Source organism: Manacus candei, unplaced genomic scaffold, assembly GCF_025592945.1.
Source record: "Manacus candei isolate 608988 ecotype Guabito, Panama unplaced genomic scaffold, ASM2559294v1 h1tg000088l, whole genome shotgun sequence".
NCBI lineage: Eukaryota > Metazoa > Chordata > Aves > Passeriformes > Pipridae > Manacus > Manacus candei.
In genome coordinates this window covers 468,877-489,971 of record NW_026138136.1, presented here as the reverse complement: position 1 = coordinate 489,971, position 21,095 = coordinate 468,877, and the positions used below count along the sequence as shown (strand labels likewise).

At 39.9% G+C, this 21,095-nt stretch overlaps 1 protein-coding gene across 1 annotated transcript; it reads left to right on the top strand.

Annotated features, from left to right (window-relative positions):
* Window positions 1-79: 79 nt before the first annotated feature.
* LOC127482470 (cytochrome b5) lies at window positions 80-16,003 on the top strand. Its single transcript, XM_051812834.1, is given in 6 exon segments — window positions 80-236; window positions 239-402; window positions 10,027-10,155; window positions 11,865-11,894; window positions 13,986-14,020; window positions 14,889-16,003. Coding segments are annotated over 6 exon segments (579 nt in total). The 5' UTR covers window positions 80-94; the 3' UTR covers window positions 14,968-16,003.
* Window positions 16,004-21,095: the final 5,092 nt, after the last annotated feature.

The following is a 21,095-nucleotide window of genomic DNA, read 5'->3' as shown; positions in this document are numbered from 1 at the left end:
CGGCGGCGGGAGGGGGCGGGGCACGAGGGCAAGTCCCGCCCCCGGGGCGGCAGCCAGCCCGAGCGCCTTCCTTGAGTGGCATCTCGCTCCGCCAATGAGAAGCCGGCGCGGAGGGAGGGGCGGGGCGGCGGCAGCGGCGGGCGGTGATAGGCCTGCGGTGCGGGCTCGGCTCGTGCGTGAGGGAGGTTTCGGCGAGTTGCTGTTGCGGAGGTGCGGGGACTGCGGTGCGGGACGAGACGGGACGGGACAGGACAGGACATGGTGGGCTCCAGCGAAACCGGCGGCGAGTCGTGGCGGGGCCGCTACTACCGCCTGGAGGAGGTGCAGAAGCACAACAACAGCCAGAGCACCTGGATCATCCTGCACCACCGCATCTACGATGTCACCAAGTTCCTGGACGAGGTGGGTGCCCGCGCTGCCCGGGGCGCTACCAGAGCCCGCGCCGTGACCCAGGCGGGGCCGGGGCTGCCCCAGGCCGGGCTCCCGTCCGCCTGCCCCGGCCCGCGGGTGCGGCACGGCGGGAGCCGCCCTCGGAGCCGCGATAGCGCCCTCGGGAAAGAGCCCCGAGGCGCCCCCGGCCTCCGGGCGCCTCTCGGGCGGCACGAACCCGAGCGCGCCGGTCCCGCTCCCGTGTGGCCCGCTCTCTGCCTTAAACCTTCGGCTTCCGAATTTCAAGGTGAATTAGCAGGAAATGAGGACAACGAGAAAAAACACTGGAGTCAGTCTTAAGGGCTCAGACAAGCAGGCTGTCTCTGTCAATGTTGGGTGCCAGGAGTGGGGCGGTATCTGTCTGCCTCTTGCTCTAGCGCGCCGACTGAGAGCAAGATTTAAAGTGGGAATTTAAAATATGGCTGGGACCCCGAGCCATATTATCTCGTGAACGAAAAGGTCAGCAACTCCTCTCTTCACACTTTTACAGTGTGTGTTGTATTACAGAACAGGAGGGAAACTTCTCAAAGTGGAAGGAAAGTATCACAACATCCAGAATATCGCAGGTTTTGGAGATACTCTAACAGTCACAGAATCACAAAATGGTTTGGATTGGAAACGACCTTAAAGCTCATCCCATTCCAACCCACCTACCGTGGGCAGGGATGCCTTCCACTAGACCAGGTTGCTGCCAGCCCCATCCAACCTGGCCTTGAACACCTCCAGAGATGAGGCATCCACAACTTCTCTGGGCAGCCTATGCCAATACCTCACTACTGTAATTGTAAAAAATTTTTCCATATATCCAATTCTTGGTAAAGATACTTGGTCACAGTGGCTTGTGTACATATCTGCCAAATGAATACATCATGAGTGTCCTTAGTCCTGTCTTTTTGGCAGGACATGGTAGACCTGGCATTGCATGCAGGCAGCCAGGTTCAGAAAATTAACTCAAGTGTTGCTCCAGGGTCTGTGATCTCACTGCCACCCTAATCCGTTCAGTGCCAACAGGCAGAGGGGTGTTGCAGAGTTGTACGAGTTCAGACTCTGGTGTGGAGGACTAGAGTCAGGTTGAATTCCTTTGGTTGTGTTTTACTGGGTTTTTCTCTTCCCCAGTTAGCAGCTGACATTTTTGATCTCTTGCAGACAATGAGCAGTTGGTTTAATGATTGATAGTCATGGTTATTAACCAGCAGCATTTTAGTTATTGGACTAAAACATTCTTCTGTAGAGATGCAGAAGTATAACCACCGAGAATTTTTTTTCCTTAATAAATGGAGCTGGGATTTAGATATTTTGAGTTTTCTCCCTTGCTCCCATTATTCCCAATTTGCAAAGAATCGCAGAATCAATTAGGTTGGAAAAGGCCTCTGTGGTTATTGAGTCCGACCTATGACCCAACACCACCATGTCAACTAGACTATGGCACTAAGTGCAACATCCAGTCTTTCCTTAAACACCTCCAGGGATGATGACTTCACTACCTCCCTGGGCAGCCCATTCCAATGTGTAATCACCCATTCTGTGAAGAAATTCTTCCTAAAGAAGACCTAGCATCCAATTAAAAAGTGTATGGTAGACTTATATTAATTTCTTAGAAAATACAGTTCAGATGGGTAGAGACATGACAGATTTCAAGCCTCAGTAGTTCTGTAGCACTGTCTTTATTTTTGTGCTTGTAAACACTTGCAATTCAAAGTAGAAACTGAGCATTTTGCAAAGAAAGGGCTGACGAGCAATTTTTCAAAGGCAATGTTGACACAGGTAGTATTTCATTCTTATGTTGTGTGTCAGTGCACATTGTTTGGCTTTTCAGCAAGGTGGATTGTGAAACTGATCTACTGACTCTTCCTTGATTATTTTTCATCTAGCTCTGCCCTGGTCTTCTTCATCCTTTTGTTATGGAAATCTCCGGTTATCCAGGCAGGGCCAGTTTAATTACAGAAGCCCTGGAGGGGAATGAAGATTTTCATGTGTAGTTGTTCTTGAAACTTGATTAGTTCTGATTGATACATTATTGTATTGTATAATGTCCATATTGGGCAGGGGGAAACAAAAAAGCCCACACCTCAGAAAAACCCCAAACCTAACACAACACAAGAAAAAAAAAAACACTTGACAAAAAAAATTGAGGATCTAATGAGCTTTTTAGTTTAAGTAGTTGCACAGCCTCTTCCTTCAGTACATGAGGTGAAACTGGGCAATATTAAGAGGCACTACTTTGTGTAAATTTTTCAAGAAGATCATAATTTCAGTGTTCAGGACAAACATTGATAATTCATCAGCATATCAAAAGAATTCAGTTTGTAAGCATTTAAAGAGTTGGGTCTTAAGACACTCTGGTACACAAGGGTCAGACTTTAACCTCACACTAAACACCTTGCAATAGAACATGGCTGGTGTTGGAGCTGAAATTTTGGAGTCATTCTGAGATAATAAATCAATGAGATTGTTGAAAATAGTTACCTGAAGTATCTAAGTGAAGCTACACTCCTAGGGAAAGCTCTTGAATATTTTAATGTTCATTGTGTTGGTGATTTTTGTAATATGGAACCCTTGGATTAAGGGCGCCTTCTTTGAATGCTTTCGATACTTGGTTAACTTATTAAGTGTTATGCTAATTCTTTTGACACTGTCAGACACCCCGAGGCATTTACATGTGACAGCTGAGGAGAAATTGGAGCTAGCCTCTTGCTGGTTCACTCCAGAGTACAGTAAACCCTTCTCCAAGTGGGGATTATGTTAGCTGTTTCAATAGCATTATTGGTTAAACTCAGGTTTATTTATTTCTTGCAGCTCCTTGCAGGAGTAGAAGAGCTTAATATATTTTAAGAATTAAATGTGGGCCACTGAAATTCAAGTCTAGTAGCACTAAAAAGGATGCACTGCTAAAGCATCCCCTCACTCATGCTCTCTTCACAAGTAGTAAATAAGTAAAAGTATCAGTTTACAAGGGAGTGAAGAAATGGGAACAGAAGCTGACCTCACCAATCCCACTTCTTAAATCAATAAGCAATCTTTTCAGCTACTGCATTAACCTATGGAAATATTTTCATATTAATAAAGAAGTTGAAAACTTTACTGTACTTCCGTCCTGAAGACACCTTGGATGTTCTCACACTTAATGAGTGAAAGTGTACTGCTGCTTTTTACTCCATTACAGTGCTTAAAGGGTAAGCTCTCTCGAGCTGGTGTCTTCACAGAGCTTGTAGATATTTAGTGGAATGTTTGGTTTTTGGGAACCATCAGCCTCTGTGAACACTTGATTGAAGTTAGATAGTAAATAGACTGGGGGTGGTGATGTGTATGTGTTGAGAGTGGTGAGGCTGAGTAGGAGCAGAAGCATCGCGTGGTGTGACCCATATTAGCTTGGCAAGGCTTCAGAAAGATCACTTGAAATATAAAGTGCTGAAGGAGGAAACAGTTGTGTACTTCGACACCTTATCCTTGGGGTTACTGAAGATTAAGATCCCAGTAACTGCTCTTTTATCATTTTTTTTTAAATGGAAGATATTGGGGAAAATTCATAACTTGAATATTCATCTCTGAATTTTCTTTGATTATCAAAAGTGTAGGAGAGGAAGTCAAGAGACCTCAGCTTTTGGAGTGCAGTATTTAAAAGGTTTAATTTCTTTGGCATGAAAGACTATGCTTGAAAATGGAAACTTGTACGTTACCTCTGTCATTCGAAGACTGTCAGACCTGTATTACAGAAAATTTGGGAAGCCTTTTCATAGTTTCAGGTCTTGTGGTTTGACCCCATGGTACCTAAGTACCATGCAGCAGCTCACTTGCCCTCCCGCCCTGTGAATGAGGAGGAGAATCAAAAAAAGGTGAAACTTGTGGGTTGATATAAGAACAATTGAAATAAGGTAAAATATAATGATAATTGTAATGAAAAGGAGAGAGAGGGAAATAAAACTTAAGAGAAACAAATTATGCACAATACAGCTGATCACCACCCACTGACTGATGCCCAGCCTATTCCTGAGCAGAGATTGGTGGCTCACTGCCAACTCCTCCCAGTTTATGGATGGAGCATGATGTTCTGTGGTGGGGAATATCCCTTTGGCCAATTTGGATCAACTGTCCTGGCCATGCTTCCTCCCAGCTTCTTGTGCACCTGCTCACTGGCAGAGCATGGGGCACTGAAAAGTCCTTGACTTAGGGAAGCACTGCTTGGCCACAACCAAAACATCAGTGTGTTATCAACATTATTCTCATGCTAAATCCAAAGCACTGCACTGTACCAGCTACTAAGAAGAAAATGAACTATATCCCAGCTGAAACCACAGTAAGGTCCGATGTCACTTAAAGGAAAATAGCTACTAGAAATGCGTGTATAATCACAGCAGGATCTCATGGCTATATCTGTATTGCAGATAATTGCATATATGAATAACGTTAAATATCAGTTAAAGGACTAAGTATGTTGGCAATGCCCTGCAGTATTTCCCCATAATTTTAATAAAGTAATCCCTCTAGTCAGGCTTTGACATCAATCTAATGAGCTAAACAAGAGTAACTGGGCCTGTAAGAATGAATGGTCGGTGTCTTGATCTGCCTGCTGATGTGGTGAGGTTTTTGTGGGAACTTGATTGGATTCTTTAAGCTAGGCAAAAAAGCTGACATGTATAGGAACATCTCTACCAGAGAGGAGATTTTTCTCTGGAAACCAACTGTGATATGCATTTAATATTAATCTAATACAGACTTTTTTTAGATTACTTCAATTGTTGGTGGTCTCGGAATTCAACAAAAACCAATATTGGTCAATAAATTTATTTTTTTTCCATAAGGTAAGAACTTGTAATTTCACAGCACTTTTTCTAAACAGCATGGACAGCTCTCACTAAATGTGTTTTGTAATGCTGATAAAATAAAGTGCAAAAAGCAAATATTGTTTTACTGTGTCAGGATGAAAAATGTTCTTTCCCCTATGTGGCAATAAGTTACATTCATTCAGTATGACGGTATTGTGGAGGAGTAGCATAATGCCTTCCATGTTTAAAATAGTGAGCAGCTTACATTGAAAGGTGCCAGTGTTAGCACATTTGAAGTCTGCCAGTGTACCATATGAATTGCTACTGCAGAACCTTGTAGTCCGAGGCTTAAACCTGATGTTATCACTTCCTTAAGCTCTGATGAAGCTTGCAGGAGGATTTGAAAATGCTTTGAGAAATAGCACTCTTTTTGCAAAACGCAGCAAGCTGTAACTGTTTTGTAAGTGGGGAAATGGGCACTGTTGTGGTTTAGCCCCAGTACCCTGCAGCCCCTTGCTCACTGTTCTCCTGGCCCCCCCCAGTGGGATGAGGAAGGGAATCAGGGGAAAAAAAGGTAAAGCATGTAGTTTGAGATAAGAACAGTTTAATAACTGAAATAAAATATAATATAATAATTGTACTAAAAAGGGGAATGATGACACTGGCCCAGCCTGTTCCCAAGCAGCAATCTGCAGCTCCCAGCCAGCTCCCCATGGTTTATATACTGGGTGTGGTGTTCTATGGCATGGAATAGCCCTTTGGCCATTTGGATCAGCTGTCCTGGCTGTGCTCCTTCCCAGCTTCTTGTGCACCTGCTTGCTGGCAGAGCATGGGACACTGAAAAGTCCTTGGTTTAGAGTAAGCACCACTTAGCAGCAACTACACCATCAGTGTGTTATCAACATTATTCTTGTACTGAATCCAAAGCACAGGACTGTACTAGCCTCTAAAAAAAAAAAGAAACTCTGTCAGAGCCAGGACAGGCACCCAGCTACTGGGTATTTCTTTTGCGCTTCATCTAAAACCCTAATGATGGTTTTCAAAAATACACTCTCAGAGAGAGATCTTCTCTCCTAGGCTCCTAACATTTTACATAAGCAGACAATTTCTGTCCTGTAACTTAAATGGGTGATGGAAATAATTTGGAGGACTCTTTTCAGACTACAGGAAAGTGCCCTTGAAACAAACAAGCATTTGTCCGTCTGTCTTGCATAATAAAGCTGATGTTCTCTGGGTGTTTCTGGCTCTGTCCCTGCCCCCTTTCTGCTTCTCATCCCTGTAGTGCAGAAAGTGAAACATGAATTTGTGACTGCCACTGATGGAGACCTTTGCTAATCTCCCTGTAAGTTAAATTGGACCCTAGATTTTATTCCTCCAGTGCAGGAAGGGAAAGGGGACAGGAACTGCAAATTAAGGTAGTTATGCTTTAATAGTCTTGAACTATGACACTGAGAAATCTGCATGACTGTAGCAAGGGGGAGGAGAGATAGCATTCAGGATGAAGTAACTCAGACTTTTGATCCAGATGAGAGCAGCAAGATTAACTGCTTACTTGCTTTATCTAAAACTTTCTACTGTGCTGCTGTTAGGAATTAGTTTATGCTATGTACTAGCGCTGGATTTATACAGACATCTGCTACGCATGTAACTTATTTATGTCAGTATATTGGGAATGTCCTAGGAATGAGCTAGGCTATCTTAATTTATTATCAAAAGCTTTTTCATTCCCCTTGAACCTCAGTTTTACCTGCAAGAACTCTTCAATTATTTTTATCACCAGGATTTTGGTTTAGGAGTCACTATCTGTGTAGTCTTGTGGGCTTTCCCGTTCCAGAGTCTGCCCAGAGAATCTTCATTAAAGTAACGGTTCTAATAGTAAGCTTTGTTTACCCGGCAGAAGCATGAACAAAGGCCTTGTATAAACAAACTTCGGGAAACTCATCCAACCGTGGAAAATGCTCAGCTTTTGATAGAAAAGTCAGTTCCTGCCCTTTGTGTGAGACATTACAGTTGCTCGCTTTCATTAGGGGAGGTGAAATATTTTCATTAATTGCTTGTATTTTGTGCTAGTTGTTTGCAGAGGGTTTGTAAGTTTGTATCCTTAAGCAGAGATGCCATCTGAAAGCAAAAGTGTTTAGTTTCAAAGTACTTTTATCTATGTCTAGTAGATTACTAGTAGCATCATCTGGTAGATAGCTTAAGTTTGTAACTCTGTGTGTGATTCTCTGTACTTAGCCTTGCTTACGTCAGAAAAAAAAAATTACGTTTTCCAGCTCTGGTGGCAGAGGTCAGGGTGAAGTTGTCCCCTTCAGCTGATAAGTGATAGACATTTAGAGGGTTGGTAGAGAGGGTTGGTTGCAGTCACTGTGGTGACACTAATATTGTGGTTTTGTAAACAGAGGGATGAGTTACTAGTTACACCAAAAACTGGTTCTACAGAGAAGAACTGGAGTGCCTCAGTGATGCTGCCCAAAGCTACGTGATTGCTTTGTAGTGGCACAAGGGAGGAATTTGGGAACACAAGTTAGTACACGATCATTCTGTAGTTGGCAACCAACCTGCAAGCAGTTTGTTAAAGTACTCTGTGGAGTAATTTTAGATGCACTTATATTGGTAGGTATCCACTTGTTTAGTTGGCTGGTGAATTTTTTGGGGGGAACTAGTATAAACCATGTGATCTTGATGACTTGCTGGGGTAAGTAGTATTTTATGTGCTTGTGTGAATAGGGATTGGTTTCATTGCAGTGCATGAGTATGAGTTTACATGCTGCTGGTGCTTTATGGGATGTTTAACTTTGGTGCCTTTTGCTGCTAGTTGATACCTTGTTTGCTAAGCATGTTTTCCAAGGAGTTGTGCCACCTCTTTTGTTGAAGTTGCTACGTATATTTTTCTATTTTGGGGAGCACAGTTCTTTAGAATGGTATTAAAAAACCTAACCTAAACAAACCTTCCAAACCCATGTTGCTGAAGAAATTCTTTGAAGACTTAGTTGTGTCAATACCTGGGAGAGCCTGTTAGACCCAAGTTCTTAAGTACTGTTTCAAAGCACTGAACTTGAGTGATCCCTAAACTTCTCTCCAGTTCTTTTCCTGAATACTTATCAAAATGGATTCAAGGGCAGGATTTTGGTAAGCCTGCCATATTTGCATATCTGCTTGCACAATCTTTACTCTGCATGCACTCCTTTAACCTTTTTTGGATCAGTTCCTGTGTCTAATCTCTCTTATCAGTTGCTTAACCTTGGTTTTGCTTAGTCATGGTAGGAATCCCTTAACTTAATAGCTGTGGTATCTTGGCTCTTTAAAAAGTGTTGGTTTGGGGTTTTGGTGGGTTTTTTTGTGTGTTGTTTTGTTTTTTTTTTCTCCTCAGCTTTCTTAATCTAGTAAAATAAACGTCTGCCTTTACTGCAAAGATTCAAGTTTTGGAGTTCTGGTACTCCTGGAAACTGGTAGTAGTAGTGTTTTCTTCATCTATATGAACAAATCTTATATTTATTGGAAGAGAAAGTTTGATATGAGATTTGAAGTAAATGCTAACCTGAATTGCTAGACTAGCAGGAATGTTTATGCCATTTATTTTAATCTACTGGCTAAGCATAGCCTTTCTGGTCAGCTATGCTCCAGGCAAGATGACCCTAAATAGTAGAAATTTTAGATCCTGTAGTCAGAAGTATTAAAAACTGAATTGAGGTTCCAAACCCTTTTATTTCCTCTGCCATTGGTAAAGTGCTAACATCTATTCCATGGCTGCCTTAATCCAAGGCAGTACTAGTAAGTGTTTTTAACTTGCTTACCTAATCATTCCCTATGTTTATATAGTAGTTGCTTACTTGAAAGTTGAGTGTTGAATTTTGGGCATGTTACTTTTCTGTTATATGAATAACTTGAAGCTGAGGAAATTCGCTAACAGCATGTGTTATATCTTGCTGTATATACAGGCAGAGTTATTTGATGGATGGAAATGTGGAACTTCATAAAATCCCAAAAGTGCATCCTGGGGCAGAATAATAGTTAATGGAGAACAGGAATTTAGGTTAAGGGAATGGTGATGGAGTGAGGTATTAGAAGGTACTGGGAGATGATGTCCCTACGTCTTAAGGTTTTATCAGCGTTGTGGGCTTGGGATTCCATAGTCTATGAAAACCAAATTGCTATTCTAGTGTCTCATATGACTTTCAATTGTGCTTAAAGAGTTCCAACGTAGCTGGCTTACTCGATATTCATACATTAATTTCTTTTGGAAAGGACCCTTGAAAGTAATCTGGCCCAACCCCCAGCACAAACTAGAATTAAGCTGAAGGTCAGGTTCCTTAGCACCTTGTGTAGAAAGCCTCAAAGGATGGAGATTCTCTGTGCTACCTTGCCAGCTTGTTTTGCCAATACTTGGTTGCACTTCTTGTGAATAGTTTTTTTTGTTATATCTTCCTGGGATATTCTTGCTGCAGCTTATACATTTTGGCTTTTATCCTTTTTGCTGTATAAAGCATTGCTTGGATAAAAATACACATTTTCTGCGGAAGTCAGAACGCAGAATATAACTTTGGATAATAGTTGGGCTATTAAAATACAGACTGATCCCCACACAACAGTCTAAATGCTTTAGTTGCAAGGGGTAATACCTCTTTCTACTTTGCTGCTGATGAAATAAAGACTTAGCTTCTTTGATTTTGGCTTCAGAGAGTACATAAAACTCTCTAGTTATTTAGAAAGACTTATGTTTTCTCTAGAAGGATTTTGCCCTTTTCTTTTAATTTTATAAAGGTAAAAATGAAGAATTTCCAGTTCTAGAATGTGAAAATTTTAGTAACAAATTCAAACTCATTACAAATTGCAGCACCCAGGAGGTGAAGAGGTCCTCAGGGAGCAAGCTGGAGGAGATGCTACTGAGAACTTTGAAGATGTTGGGCATTCCACAGATGCAAGGACGATGTCAGAATCTTTTATTATTGGGGAACTTCATCCGGTGAGTGTGTGAGAGTATCATTACTTTTTTTTTTTACTGTAGTGTTTTTCCATCTAGTTATTTATCTGATAATTTACTTCTAAGAAGAACTGCTAGTTTGGTTGGATGCCCGGCCTGCAGCTGTTTGTGGATGGACCTGGGCTGGAGACACGTTCCCCCAGTGTGAAGGCATTTGATTAATGTAGAGTAAGGATGGTCTCATTTTTGCTGATTTAAATTGTCTTACAGCCTAGTTCTTGAATAAACTGAATCATGCTATATTCCATGAATATGGAATCATGCTATTTCTGGTGTACCCTGTCAGTTTTATAATGAAACTCTGTAACCCTTGAAGGTGATGTGTCAGAATGTCTAGACCTTTTCCTGTGTCAGTATGCAGAGTGACTACTTAACAGCCACTTTCACACTTTCATCATTTTAAATATATATCTGCCAGGCTTCCATCTGGATCTAAAAGTACAACCCTGGCTCTTTGTATGTATGTTTAGAAAATGGCTATTATAAGCGCTGTACTTCTAGTTTGAGGCTCTGTGTTCCTTCTCTCTGGCTCCCCCCATTTTAAACTGTATCAGCGTTCCCTACCTGTGGTTGTCAGGGTTGTTTCTGATCAGTTCCCACCGGATCATCTGTCACTTCCTCTTTTCTGTACTGTCCATACCATTTCCTGTACTTTTAACAAGCACCTTTCTGCTGTCTCAAGTTTTGAAGGATGTATTTCTGTTAACAGAGCTGCTGCCTTGGTTTCCTTCAGCTAGGCCTTCAGTTAAATTCTTAACAGTTGAAAACCACTGGCTAGAGGTTTAGGCTGCTAGTGTGCCCATCTGCTCTACTTTACTGCCCATTTCTGCCTCTTCTCTTTTCCTCTTCTGTTTTGTGTGTGTTTTGTCTTGCATTCCAGGTAAATACCACTGTCTTGAGTAGCCTGTTTCACAGTAAGATTCTTGATCTTGTTTCAGTCTTATGTCCTCTCTTGATAAATGTTACTAGTGTAGCTTCTCTTAATAAGAAATAACTCAGCTCTGATGCACATTTGTGTCCTTGCAGACTTGCCACGTATTTCAGATGGCAGTCGATGCCAGTAGCATTGTTCTTAACCTGGCTATCAGTCCAATTCTTCCTTGTTTGGCAAGTGCCTGTTTTCATTTGATATGAAACAAACAGTTTGGTAGTTTAATGTAAAATGCAGCACTGACAAGACTATATACTGTTGGACTTTTATGTAATGAATGTGACTATGCCAAGTAAAACTTCACAAACTTAATAAAGATCCGTAGAATTTGGGACCTTTGGTCCAGTGGACATTGGACCAAAACTATTTAGTTGACTTTGCCCGATGATACCAGTAGACTAGGTAGAAGTAAACTAATATGACTGCAATCAGTGTGTAAGCTAAGGTTATGTGTACTCTCTAGAGACAAAGGAAAGGCAAAAACATGGGCACAAAGAATAATGAAATTTGTTGGAGGCTCAGGTTTCACTTCTTTATTGCATACTGGGAAGTATTGTTTAAGGAAGTAATCTTGTTTATGGTAGCTCAAAATCACACACTGACATCTGCTCTCTTGCAAGTGTGCTTTTGTCTAGGGAAAAATACTTACATGTTAACAGAATAAATTGCCAGTGGAATTTAGTGATAAATGGTGTGGGTTTGGGGGTTTTTTAATGCTTTTGGATTTTGTCTAAATGTTTCCTGCTTGTTTTCCCCACAGGATGATAGACCGAAGCTTCAGAAACCAACAGTAAGTGTGTTTCTTGAAATGCCACATTGTTTCTTTTAGGCAATAGGAACAATGCCTGTGTAAATGGTATACTCCCAGAAATAAAAATAATTCAGCTTGATTTAAGTGTGGTAGTTCAGGTTATTAATCTCTTAAACCTGTTGTTATGGCTTCAGATTATTCTTCCTTTTAAATGTTATTTTCTTTAATTTGTGTGGCTTCAAACCAGGAGGTTACTAAGTGTGATGATATTTTACCATAGCAAAAAGGTGGCTCTAGAATTGCTGCTGCTGTGTCTATAGAGGATGTTTGCTGAGGGCTGGCTTACCAGTACGGCAGTGTGCTTAGGAAATAATTAAAGGTTATTTTTAAATGAAGCTTAGTAAGAGTAGGATCTTACTCTTGTGTTTGAGAGATTGATTCTTAAAGGTAATCACTTTTGGAATATCTACGAATCATATAAATTGGTTAAAAGAAAGAAAGTAAATTGTATATATATAAATATATATATATGTATACACACTCTGAACCATTCACTGTAGCAATTATTAACTTTATTATTAATTAAGGACTGGAATTAGTACACTAATAAAAATAAGAAATGGAGTAGTTGCTGGAATTCTGAACTTCTTCTCTTCAAGAATAACATCTACTATTCAGATTTCTTTTGAAATTCAGGGCAGTTTCACTTAAGCTGTAAAAGGAGAAATGATAAATGAGAAACAGACTGCTCAGTGCAAGTTGTAGATAATCCTTTGAGTAAGCTCACCGAACAAGTACTTAGAATATTAATTTGGCCAATGCATAGTCAGTTGGGAGTTAAGATGTATCCAAATAGCTACCTACACTACGCTTGTTTTCTGTCATTCCAGAAGGAATTTGAGGTGCTTTTCTCCAGCAGGATGTGTGGCTGTAGAAAGACAGTTTCATTTTGCATTGTACTCTGGGTGGGTAATGTGACAGGTTAGGTGGGTTCTGTGCCCTGATTCTCTAGGAACTGTCAGAAGGCCTTGGGCTTTCAGATGTCCTGCTTGCCCTTGCACTGTATTTGAAGTAACCCTCAGTGTTCGTGCCCAGTGTCATAGAGTAAAACAAGAGTTTTTTATGAGCTGGGCCTTATTTCTCTTACTGTCTTGGTGTCCTCTAGGGAGGAGCCATCCCCTGACCCTGGATGTGCCAAGTCTCTTGTAGAAGGTGTTAGCCTTGACAGTGTGGACACAAGCTCTTCCATGCTGTTTGGCTTTGGTTTTTCACTGAGATGTTCATAAAAGCAATATAGATGTAATTACTGAGTCATATTCTTTTAAATATGGTATTTGTCACATGTAAACCTAGGAAGATTTGAGTGCTTGCAGAAGTAGTGTGCTTGGACCTTTGGGAGGATGTTGAGAATCTTTCTTTAAATCAATTTCTAATGTTCTGATACTGAAGTAATTCATTTTTCAATGATGGATCTTGTGCCACCAAATTTGAATAGAGTTTTAATGCTTAGATCTTTAAAATGCACTTAGGGTCGTGTTCAATTAGAATTATTCAAATTAGTAAGCCTTCATATAAATTGTGCAGACGTACCCATCTGGGATTTGATCTTGTAGTGCTGCTTTCTCTGTGGAAACTGAACAAGAAGTTCAAGGCAATATCAGAAACAGCTATAACAATTTGACTGACACTAAATACCTGAGTTTAATAAGCCTTTAGATGTAAATTAGTAGCTTTTTTCATGTAGTTTCAATATAAAAAAATATTTGTGAGTTAATTCAGAGTCTTTTCCATTAGGTTTTAGTCAAGTAATTGATTTCTGTCTTTTCAGTGACTAAAACTTTTCAAATGTAACCTGAGGTTGAAGTTAGCTTCATGGAAAATTTGCAGCAAAATTTTTCTTGATGATATTGGTTTAGGAACTTGTTGCAATGTTGGCTGTAGAAACTGCTGCTAGCTAGCTTCTAATACAACAGAACTGTTACAGGAATTATGAGAAGATGCTTTCCAGATGCAACATTGAGTTGTTTCTAAATTAGTCCTACTTAAAGAGTTTTGAGAAATTGAGGGACTAGTTAAGATGGAGAGGGGTGTCTGCCTGATGTAAATATCTTTTTATGCTTTGCTTTCCAGGAAACTCTTATTACCACTGTTCAGTCTACTTCCAGGTACAGTATGACACCTTATGTCAATCTTGAAGTTCCCTGTGACTGTGTTTCTAAAGCTTAGAAAGCTGAATAGCTTTTAACTGCTGGAAGCTTAGATGTCAGAGGATGGTGCATGAAAATTTATGTTCTGTGTAGAGTCCAAGCTGGCATCTATGTACCACTTTACAAGTATGTCAGCTTACTAGGTAGATATTTTTCTCATATTGACATGTGTCAGTATCTACCAAATGGTTTATTTTGCACAGACCTTTATTTCTGAAGTCTGCTACGTGAATGGAAGACACTTAGTGCCATTGCCAACTATTTTACTGACGTGGATGCCTTGCTTTTAAAGTTTGCTATTGCTGTTGTATCTGAGGGAAATAAGAGGATTCTGTGTATAAGAAGAAGAATGTTTCAGAATTGAGAGGGGGTTGGAAAACACTTTGGAACACCACTGAATCAAACTCTGTAAAGTTATATCCTGCTGACAATTGCCTACTGCTGAAACCTCAGAGCACTGTTCCATGCCCCTCTGGGTGAGGAGCTTGGGTGCTTTTTAAGTGTCATGTGATGCTACTACTTAAATCGCTTTTGAATGAATGATATTCTGGGCAGCAGGCCATGACTTTAAACATGTCTAGGGTTTTACTCTTCTTTAGTAAGCAAACTTCTTGTAAGCTTTAGTACAAAGCCTTAACAGTACAAACTTTTTTATTTGTGTAGAGTATTAGTGGCAAGCCCAGGTGTTCTGTTGCCCTGAATTTTAAGTATTTATTGGAGTGGGGAGGAAGGACTTCTTTAAGCAGTTACTTATTTTTTTTTTTTTTTCTTTTCTAACTTGCTGGTTGTCACTTCCTAAACTGATGTTTAAAAAACTTCCTTCTAGTTCGTGGTCCAACTGGGTGATCCCAGCAATAGCAGCAATTATTGTGGCCCTGATGTACCGTTCCTACATGTCAGAGTAAGCGCCTTATGGAGAACTAAGGCAAGAAGAGAATACATTCTCTGGAAGAGAATATAAGCAATCCTAACCCAATATGTTTCTGGACGAAAGCCTCGTGTCTGAAGAAAAATTCAGCTTTTTCAGAAAACTGAAAAATTCTTTTCTGCTGTGCACTTTTCTTAATGTTGCCTTCTGATGTGCTGCTCTGAAGTGATAAAAAGGCAGCATTTCTCTTTTTGTATAACAATTTTATTCTCTAATGAATTATTGGATAACTGTATTGGTTTCTATGTTAGAATATTGTTTTATATGTAACACTGATTCTGGTTATTTCTCTTTAATCTGTAATGGGGTCCATAGGACTCTCTTTACATATACATTTTACAGCTTTAAATGACTACCAAAACTGTGTACATGTATTTGTCTATGTACACAAATTAACTTAAAAAATCATGTTGTCTTCTTAAATGTAGTATGTTTGAATGAAATGCAAATTAAATGTAATGAATAAAACTGAGTGGAGTAGTGGTTATAGGTGCCTGTAAGCGGTTGGGCCCTACCAGTCAGGCTATAATGAGCTGATTTTTTTACATTTCTTCTGGCATCTGCTCTTATAGTTGTTGTCGATACTCCTGCTAGCAAACTGTTCTGTTTGTATCCTGTTGAAAAATTGAGGTGAAATGTGAAACTCAATGTTTGGCCCAATTATGTCTGTCTCACTTATGTGAAAAATATATATTTTTTTCAAAAAAGGCAGAAAAAAGTAACTGCTACTAAATAGTACTACTCCTGCCAAACACTCAGGTGACTGTAAAATTTGTTCTGGGACTTTCAGGCTTTGGTAAAATCTTTAACTTTGTCATGTACATTGTGAGCGGGGAAAAAAATGATAGATGAAATCTATTTCTGACTCTTCTGTGATGTGCTCCTTGGTGTTTTACTACAAAGAGATGACTATTTTCAGCCCTCAATATACAAGATAACTGAAAGTTTGCATTTTGTGGTGAACATTTTTAGTCATGTGTAAATGATCGTGAATAAAAGTTTAACTACTTACACCTGCTGGCTCAAACGCGTTCATTTCAAACTTTTTGAAGGCCTTGAAAGGGATGTCATATCGGGACACTTTTCAGAAGTACTTTTTTGATGGTGAGTCCTCAAAGTCGGGATAAGTTCCTAATTCAGGGAAGTGTAAGAAGTGAAAAAGTGTATCATGGAACAGTGGCATAGATAGGCGTTTTCATCAGCATGACCTTAACACCAACTAGTGACTTAGCAGTGGTTTGGCCCTGCAAGCTCTGCCTCACTGATATTCATCAGGACTTGAAGCACTATTCCAAGGGCTGCTACTTGCAGCACCAGGGAAGATATGTGCAGTTCAGGGCCAGTGTCAAGCCAAATCAAATTGGAAGATAGTACATTCTAAACATGAGCTTTAAAAAATAGATAAATAAATAATTGGGGGAGGGAAAGTGCTGTGACTTCAGGAGATTGTCTTTTGCATGTGCAGGAATATGTCAATACAGGAATCCGTCAAGAATTTCTTACTGTGGGTTTCCTTTTGTGGGAATTCCTTTACTGTTATAGCAAAAAAGGTTATCAAATAGCTTCAACTAGAAAGCATTAAGTATTTTGTACACTGGTATTCATGTGTACTGTCAGATTTGGTTTACAGTTACAGATGTGCACTTACAGTAGATCCCATCAACTTTATTTTGCTAATTTTAACCTGCAGTATAAATGGCAGTGTTTGGCTTTGTGTCTAGCATTAACTTATTTTGTCCTGGTTTTGCCCTAGCTTTTCTTCTGAATGTAGTGGAAAAGAGTTTAAAAATTCAGGCTTTATTGATGTTTTTATAGATAACTTTTAGAAAGGATACAGTAACTGACAGGTGGTATATAGAATCACAAATCGAGTTTCAAGTATTGAATTCTCTGTGGTTTTAAAACATCATTCAAGTCCATATTCCTAAGTGAGGCAAAAAAAATGAAAAAAGGCAACTTTAGAAAGCTTAGCTTCACCCTGCCAAGAATTTTAGGCTGGGATAAGTATGTCTGCATCAGCAGACAGGGTAGTGTAATCAAAGTGGATCCATAAGGCAAAACACTTGCAGTGAAAGGCCTTTTTTCCATGCTGTGTATGGTTTTGGAGTTTTAATATGATACAGCTCTGTTTGGATCCCACTTACTGGATATTCATTTATGCAGTCCTCTGGAGTAATGATGCAAACTCAATCCCATCTAAAAGTAGTCAAGCTGGCATATGCAGGGAATTTCTACAGTGTGAACCAAAAGCATTGTGAGTGGAGGTAAATAGGCAATGCTTCAAAAACTGATACGAGTTAAAATGCTAATGCGCAGCTTGTTCCCTGTAGTGGGTCTGTTTGTATTCCCCTCTACTGGTGCAGATATAAGTTGTTCCTCAGAGATACACATTCCTTTCAGGTTTTTAAATGTAAACTGGTTTTGTAAACTGATATAAGTGTGTCAACTAAAAAAAATTATAAGTCTTATTTTCCTCTTAAATATACTAAGGTTAGAGTTGCTTTCCTTAGGGTTGTCATACAGGAATTTTTATGAGTTTAGCTTTTGAATATAAAAGGAGAAGAAGAGAAAAAGGTATATAGGTGTGTTGAGGAATGAATGACTCTGCTATTGAAAAACCAAGTGAATTAAGGGCAGTCAATGTTTTTACAGTCTGACAGCAAAAAGAAAAGAATTGACAGCGTGCTTTCTTCTCGGAACAAAATCCTTTGTCCATGGATCCGATCTGAAGGTATTTGCTCTAATTGTCTGGTAACAAATACTAATTTTTGTTTGAAGAGGCTGGCTTTGGTGGTCAGTGCTTTAAATCAGATCTTATGTTGTCTACTGGTACAACCTCACCTCAGTGTTTATACTGCCTTAAATTATTTGAGCATCATGTTTTTGTCCTTTATTTGCCTGACTTCTGTTGTTCACAAGAATGCACAGTGGCAGAGAGCACCCCCTTAAATGGAGATGACTGTGGCTACTTGGTGTCTGGGGAGTACAGCCAGCACAGCTTGTTCACTTGCTCCCTCTGCAATGACAAGGAAAAAAATAGTATGCTGTCCTTTCTCTGGCTTACTTACTCTGGCACGCTGCTCTGATGCCTTTCCCTAGTCCTCAGTGGTGCACTGCAGTCAGGATTTTGCAGAATGCTAGAGAGAAGCTGGCAAGGGGGTAAAAGCTAGGCAAATGGAAGCTGATCACAAATTTTCTTCAGAGGCAAAAAAATGCAAAGGTGTTATTTTCTGAATGTTTGACTACTAAGAGTAAATGAAAGCTTGCTTCCAAGTGCTTGGCCATTTGGAGGAAAACTATTCTGCAAGGCTGGCAATGATTATTAATGAAAACTTGGTAAGATGAATGAGCTGTATCACTGGTGCACAAAACATGTAGGATATTAATATTATTACAGCATTTTCTCCTGAATATAGAAAAGGATTTCAGAAACAGCATAGAAGGAACAAGAAGCAGGAGGAAGCTCATACTCCTCTATGCTTAGCTCTAATGCCTGTTCACATCTGTGGTGAAGCTAGTGACTGATGGATGACATATTTGAATTTTACTTTCATAGTGCATTACATTCCTTCCTTTGTTTAATTCATTATGTGTTGAAATATTTTGAGTTTTTAGTGACCTGGCTTATAAGTGAGTGGGCAGACAAGCACATGAATTAATGAGAAATGTTGGAACACTGGATCTCAGTAGATGATTAATGCTGGATTTTCTGTTCTTTCTGAAAACTAGTTAGACTTGCTCTTAATCTTCTTACATGTAAGGGTGTGCATTAAACAATCCTTGACATTTTCTTTACAAGCTTTCTAAAACTGAGGACATACAGTGTGACTACTGGTCCATATTGATAGCTGCTAAAACAAAGCTCAGAATAGACATGATTGCACTGCAGTCTCATTTATAAGGAATAGATTTTTACTTTTGTCCTTTGTGGTATAATTTCTCTGCCTGTATTTAAACAGTTTACTGCACTTCAGCAAATAGCATACTGCCCAGAGCTGTCAGTTCTATTCACTGAGAGGAAAGTACTGTCAGGCAAGAAGAGTTATGCACTGGAAAGCCTTAGGGAAGGTTTTTTGGTTTTCTGGACAGAACACCAGAGAACTTGTCCAGATCCCCACAGTTACCCAGTAGCCTAATTACCACAAAAATGTTACCTTTTTCCGTAGGCCCTGGTCTGTGGAAAAGGCTGATTGGTCCTATTGCAGGATGAGAGCACTCGGCTGTATTTCTGGAGTTCCACCTACTTAGGTCTTAGATAAATACAGCCTTTTATTGTCTGAAATTAAGAGGTTTTTTAGCTGTCAGCAGTGGAAAATGAGTTCTGGAAACTGCTTCAAGGTTTAGGAGGGTATGGATAGAGAGAAAAAGGTAAGCCAAGCAAGAGGTGTACTTTCCTAAATGACTTCTTGAAAAAAAAAAAAGGGAAGATCACTCTCCTGTCACATTCAATTGTCACAGATTTCTGAAGCCATTTGATCCTTTTAGCGTCACTCATCTGGTCTTAACATGGCTTGTAGGGATATCCATAAAATGTGTGTTTTCTATGTAGGTGCTTAAGGTAGACATGAAAGAAAAGCTTAGCTTGCTGCTTAGAAGCCTGCAGGGTGGTAGGCTGGTAACTGGAAACAAACAAATAGGTCCTTTCATTTGTAAACTGAGTGGATCCCAACTTGTATTTGTTTGGATCCATTTTCAGAGTAGTGTTGCAGTTGATAACATTCTCTGCATCAGTCTGAGGAGGACAAGCAATTTAAAAATATTAAAGGAAAGTTTGTATTTGAGCAGTCATGGCTTCTGGGATTGGAATGAGAAAAACTTGTTTTATTTTTAGGTGATTCTATAGAACTACTTTTTGACCCTATTGAAGTAACAAAGGCATTTGAGAATGCAGGTTATTATCTACTTTCTTGTCATGGTGAGATGTTCAGATGTGAGGATATGGATGGACAACTTACTAGAATAAAAGCCAGGGTGTACAGACTTGGAGCCAACTAGCTACTCTCAGGCAGCTGCTGCTGGTGGGCTGCTCTTTGTCTTAGTTGCATGCAAGATAATTGATTGCACCGTTGCTGAAGGCAATATGGTCACAGGCTTGAGAAGCTCAGCATCTGGTAGATGTGCCAGTCTGAGCAAACGAGACTTTCCTGCCTCAAGGTCCCTTGACAGTCTTGATCCAGGATGGTGTCTCAGGTCACATGCAACACACATCAACACTATCAGGCTTTTCAAAACAAATTATACTTTTTATACAGTAAATTGGTGTCTTCAAATAAATGTCAGCAGGTGAGGAAGAGCAGGAACAGTCACTGAAGAAAAGAGAAACAGCCTGTGAAACAAGGATTATTGTCCAGGATTTTCTTTCTGAGCTCTGTGCCCTAACTGCTGATTGAAGAGATTTTTACTCTCTCCTCTCTGCTGTGAATCCGGCATTGTTTTTTCTACTGGAACGGAAGAACTGCTTGAATATTTATCCTGGTTCTTGGACAAAGTTTTACAGCCTGGGCAGGCTCTGGCCTAGTTTAGAGTGAGCTTGGATGTGTCTGCATCATTCCTGTAGGCGTAACCTTGCTGGTTTCTGCTGGGCCTCGCTTCTGGTTTGCATGAAGCACGAGAATGCAGCTCCAGACTTGTCCCACACTTTCATGTGGGAACCTTTCAGTTTCTTCTTGAAGTCATCACAAGATCGTTATGAATCCCTTAAAAATAGATGGCCTTCCCACTTCCAACTGCTAATATGCAGTTAAAAAAATAAAAAAAGCAGCATAGGGTTAGCATTAATAACAAATCACCAAACTACAGTCCTTTTGTACTCTAAAAATCCACATATTTTAAATCCATCGGTGCAAGGACTTCACTCTTTTGTGTAAAAAAAACGTATGCAAATGGATTCTGATCTTGTTTGGAGTGCTCAGGAGTTCTAATAACGCTGCTGAAAGGAGTATCAGTAGTGGGACTTGCAAGCAAATGGATGAGTTTTAATTCCCCTATAAATACAAATTTGTACATATCCATGTTAGATTTTCTTTTGTTTACTATGTAAACTACCAGTGCAATTAAAAATCTGATGTATGGAATGAATTAAGACTAAAAACTTTGTCTTGAAAC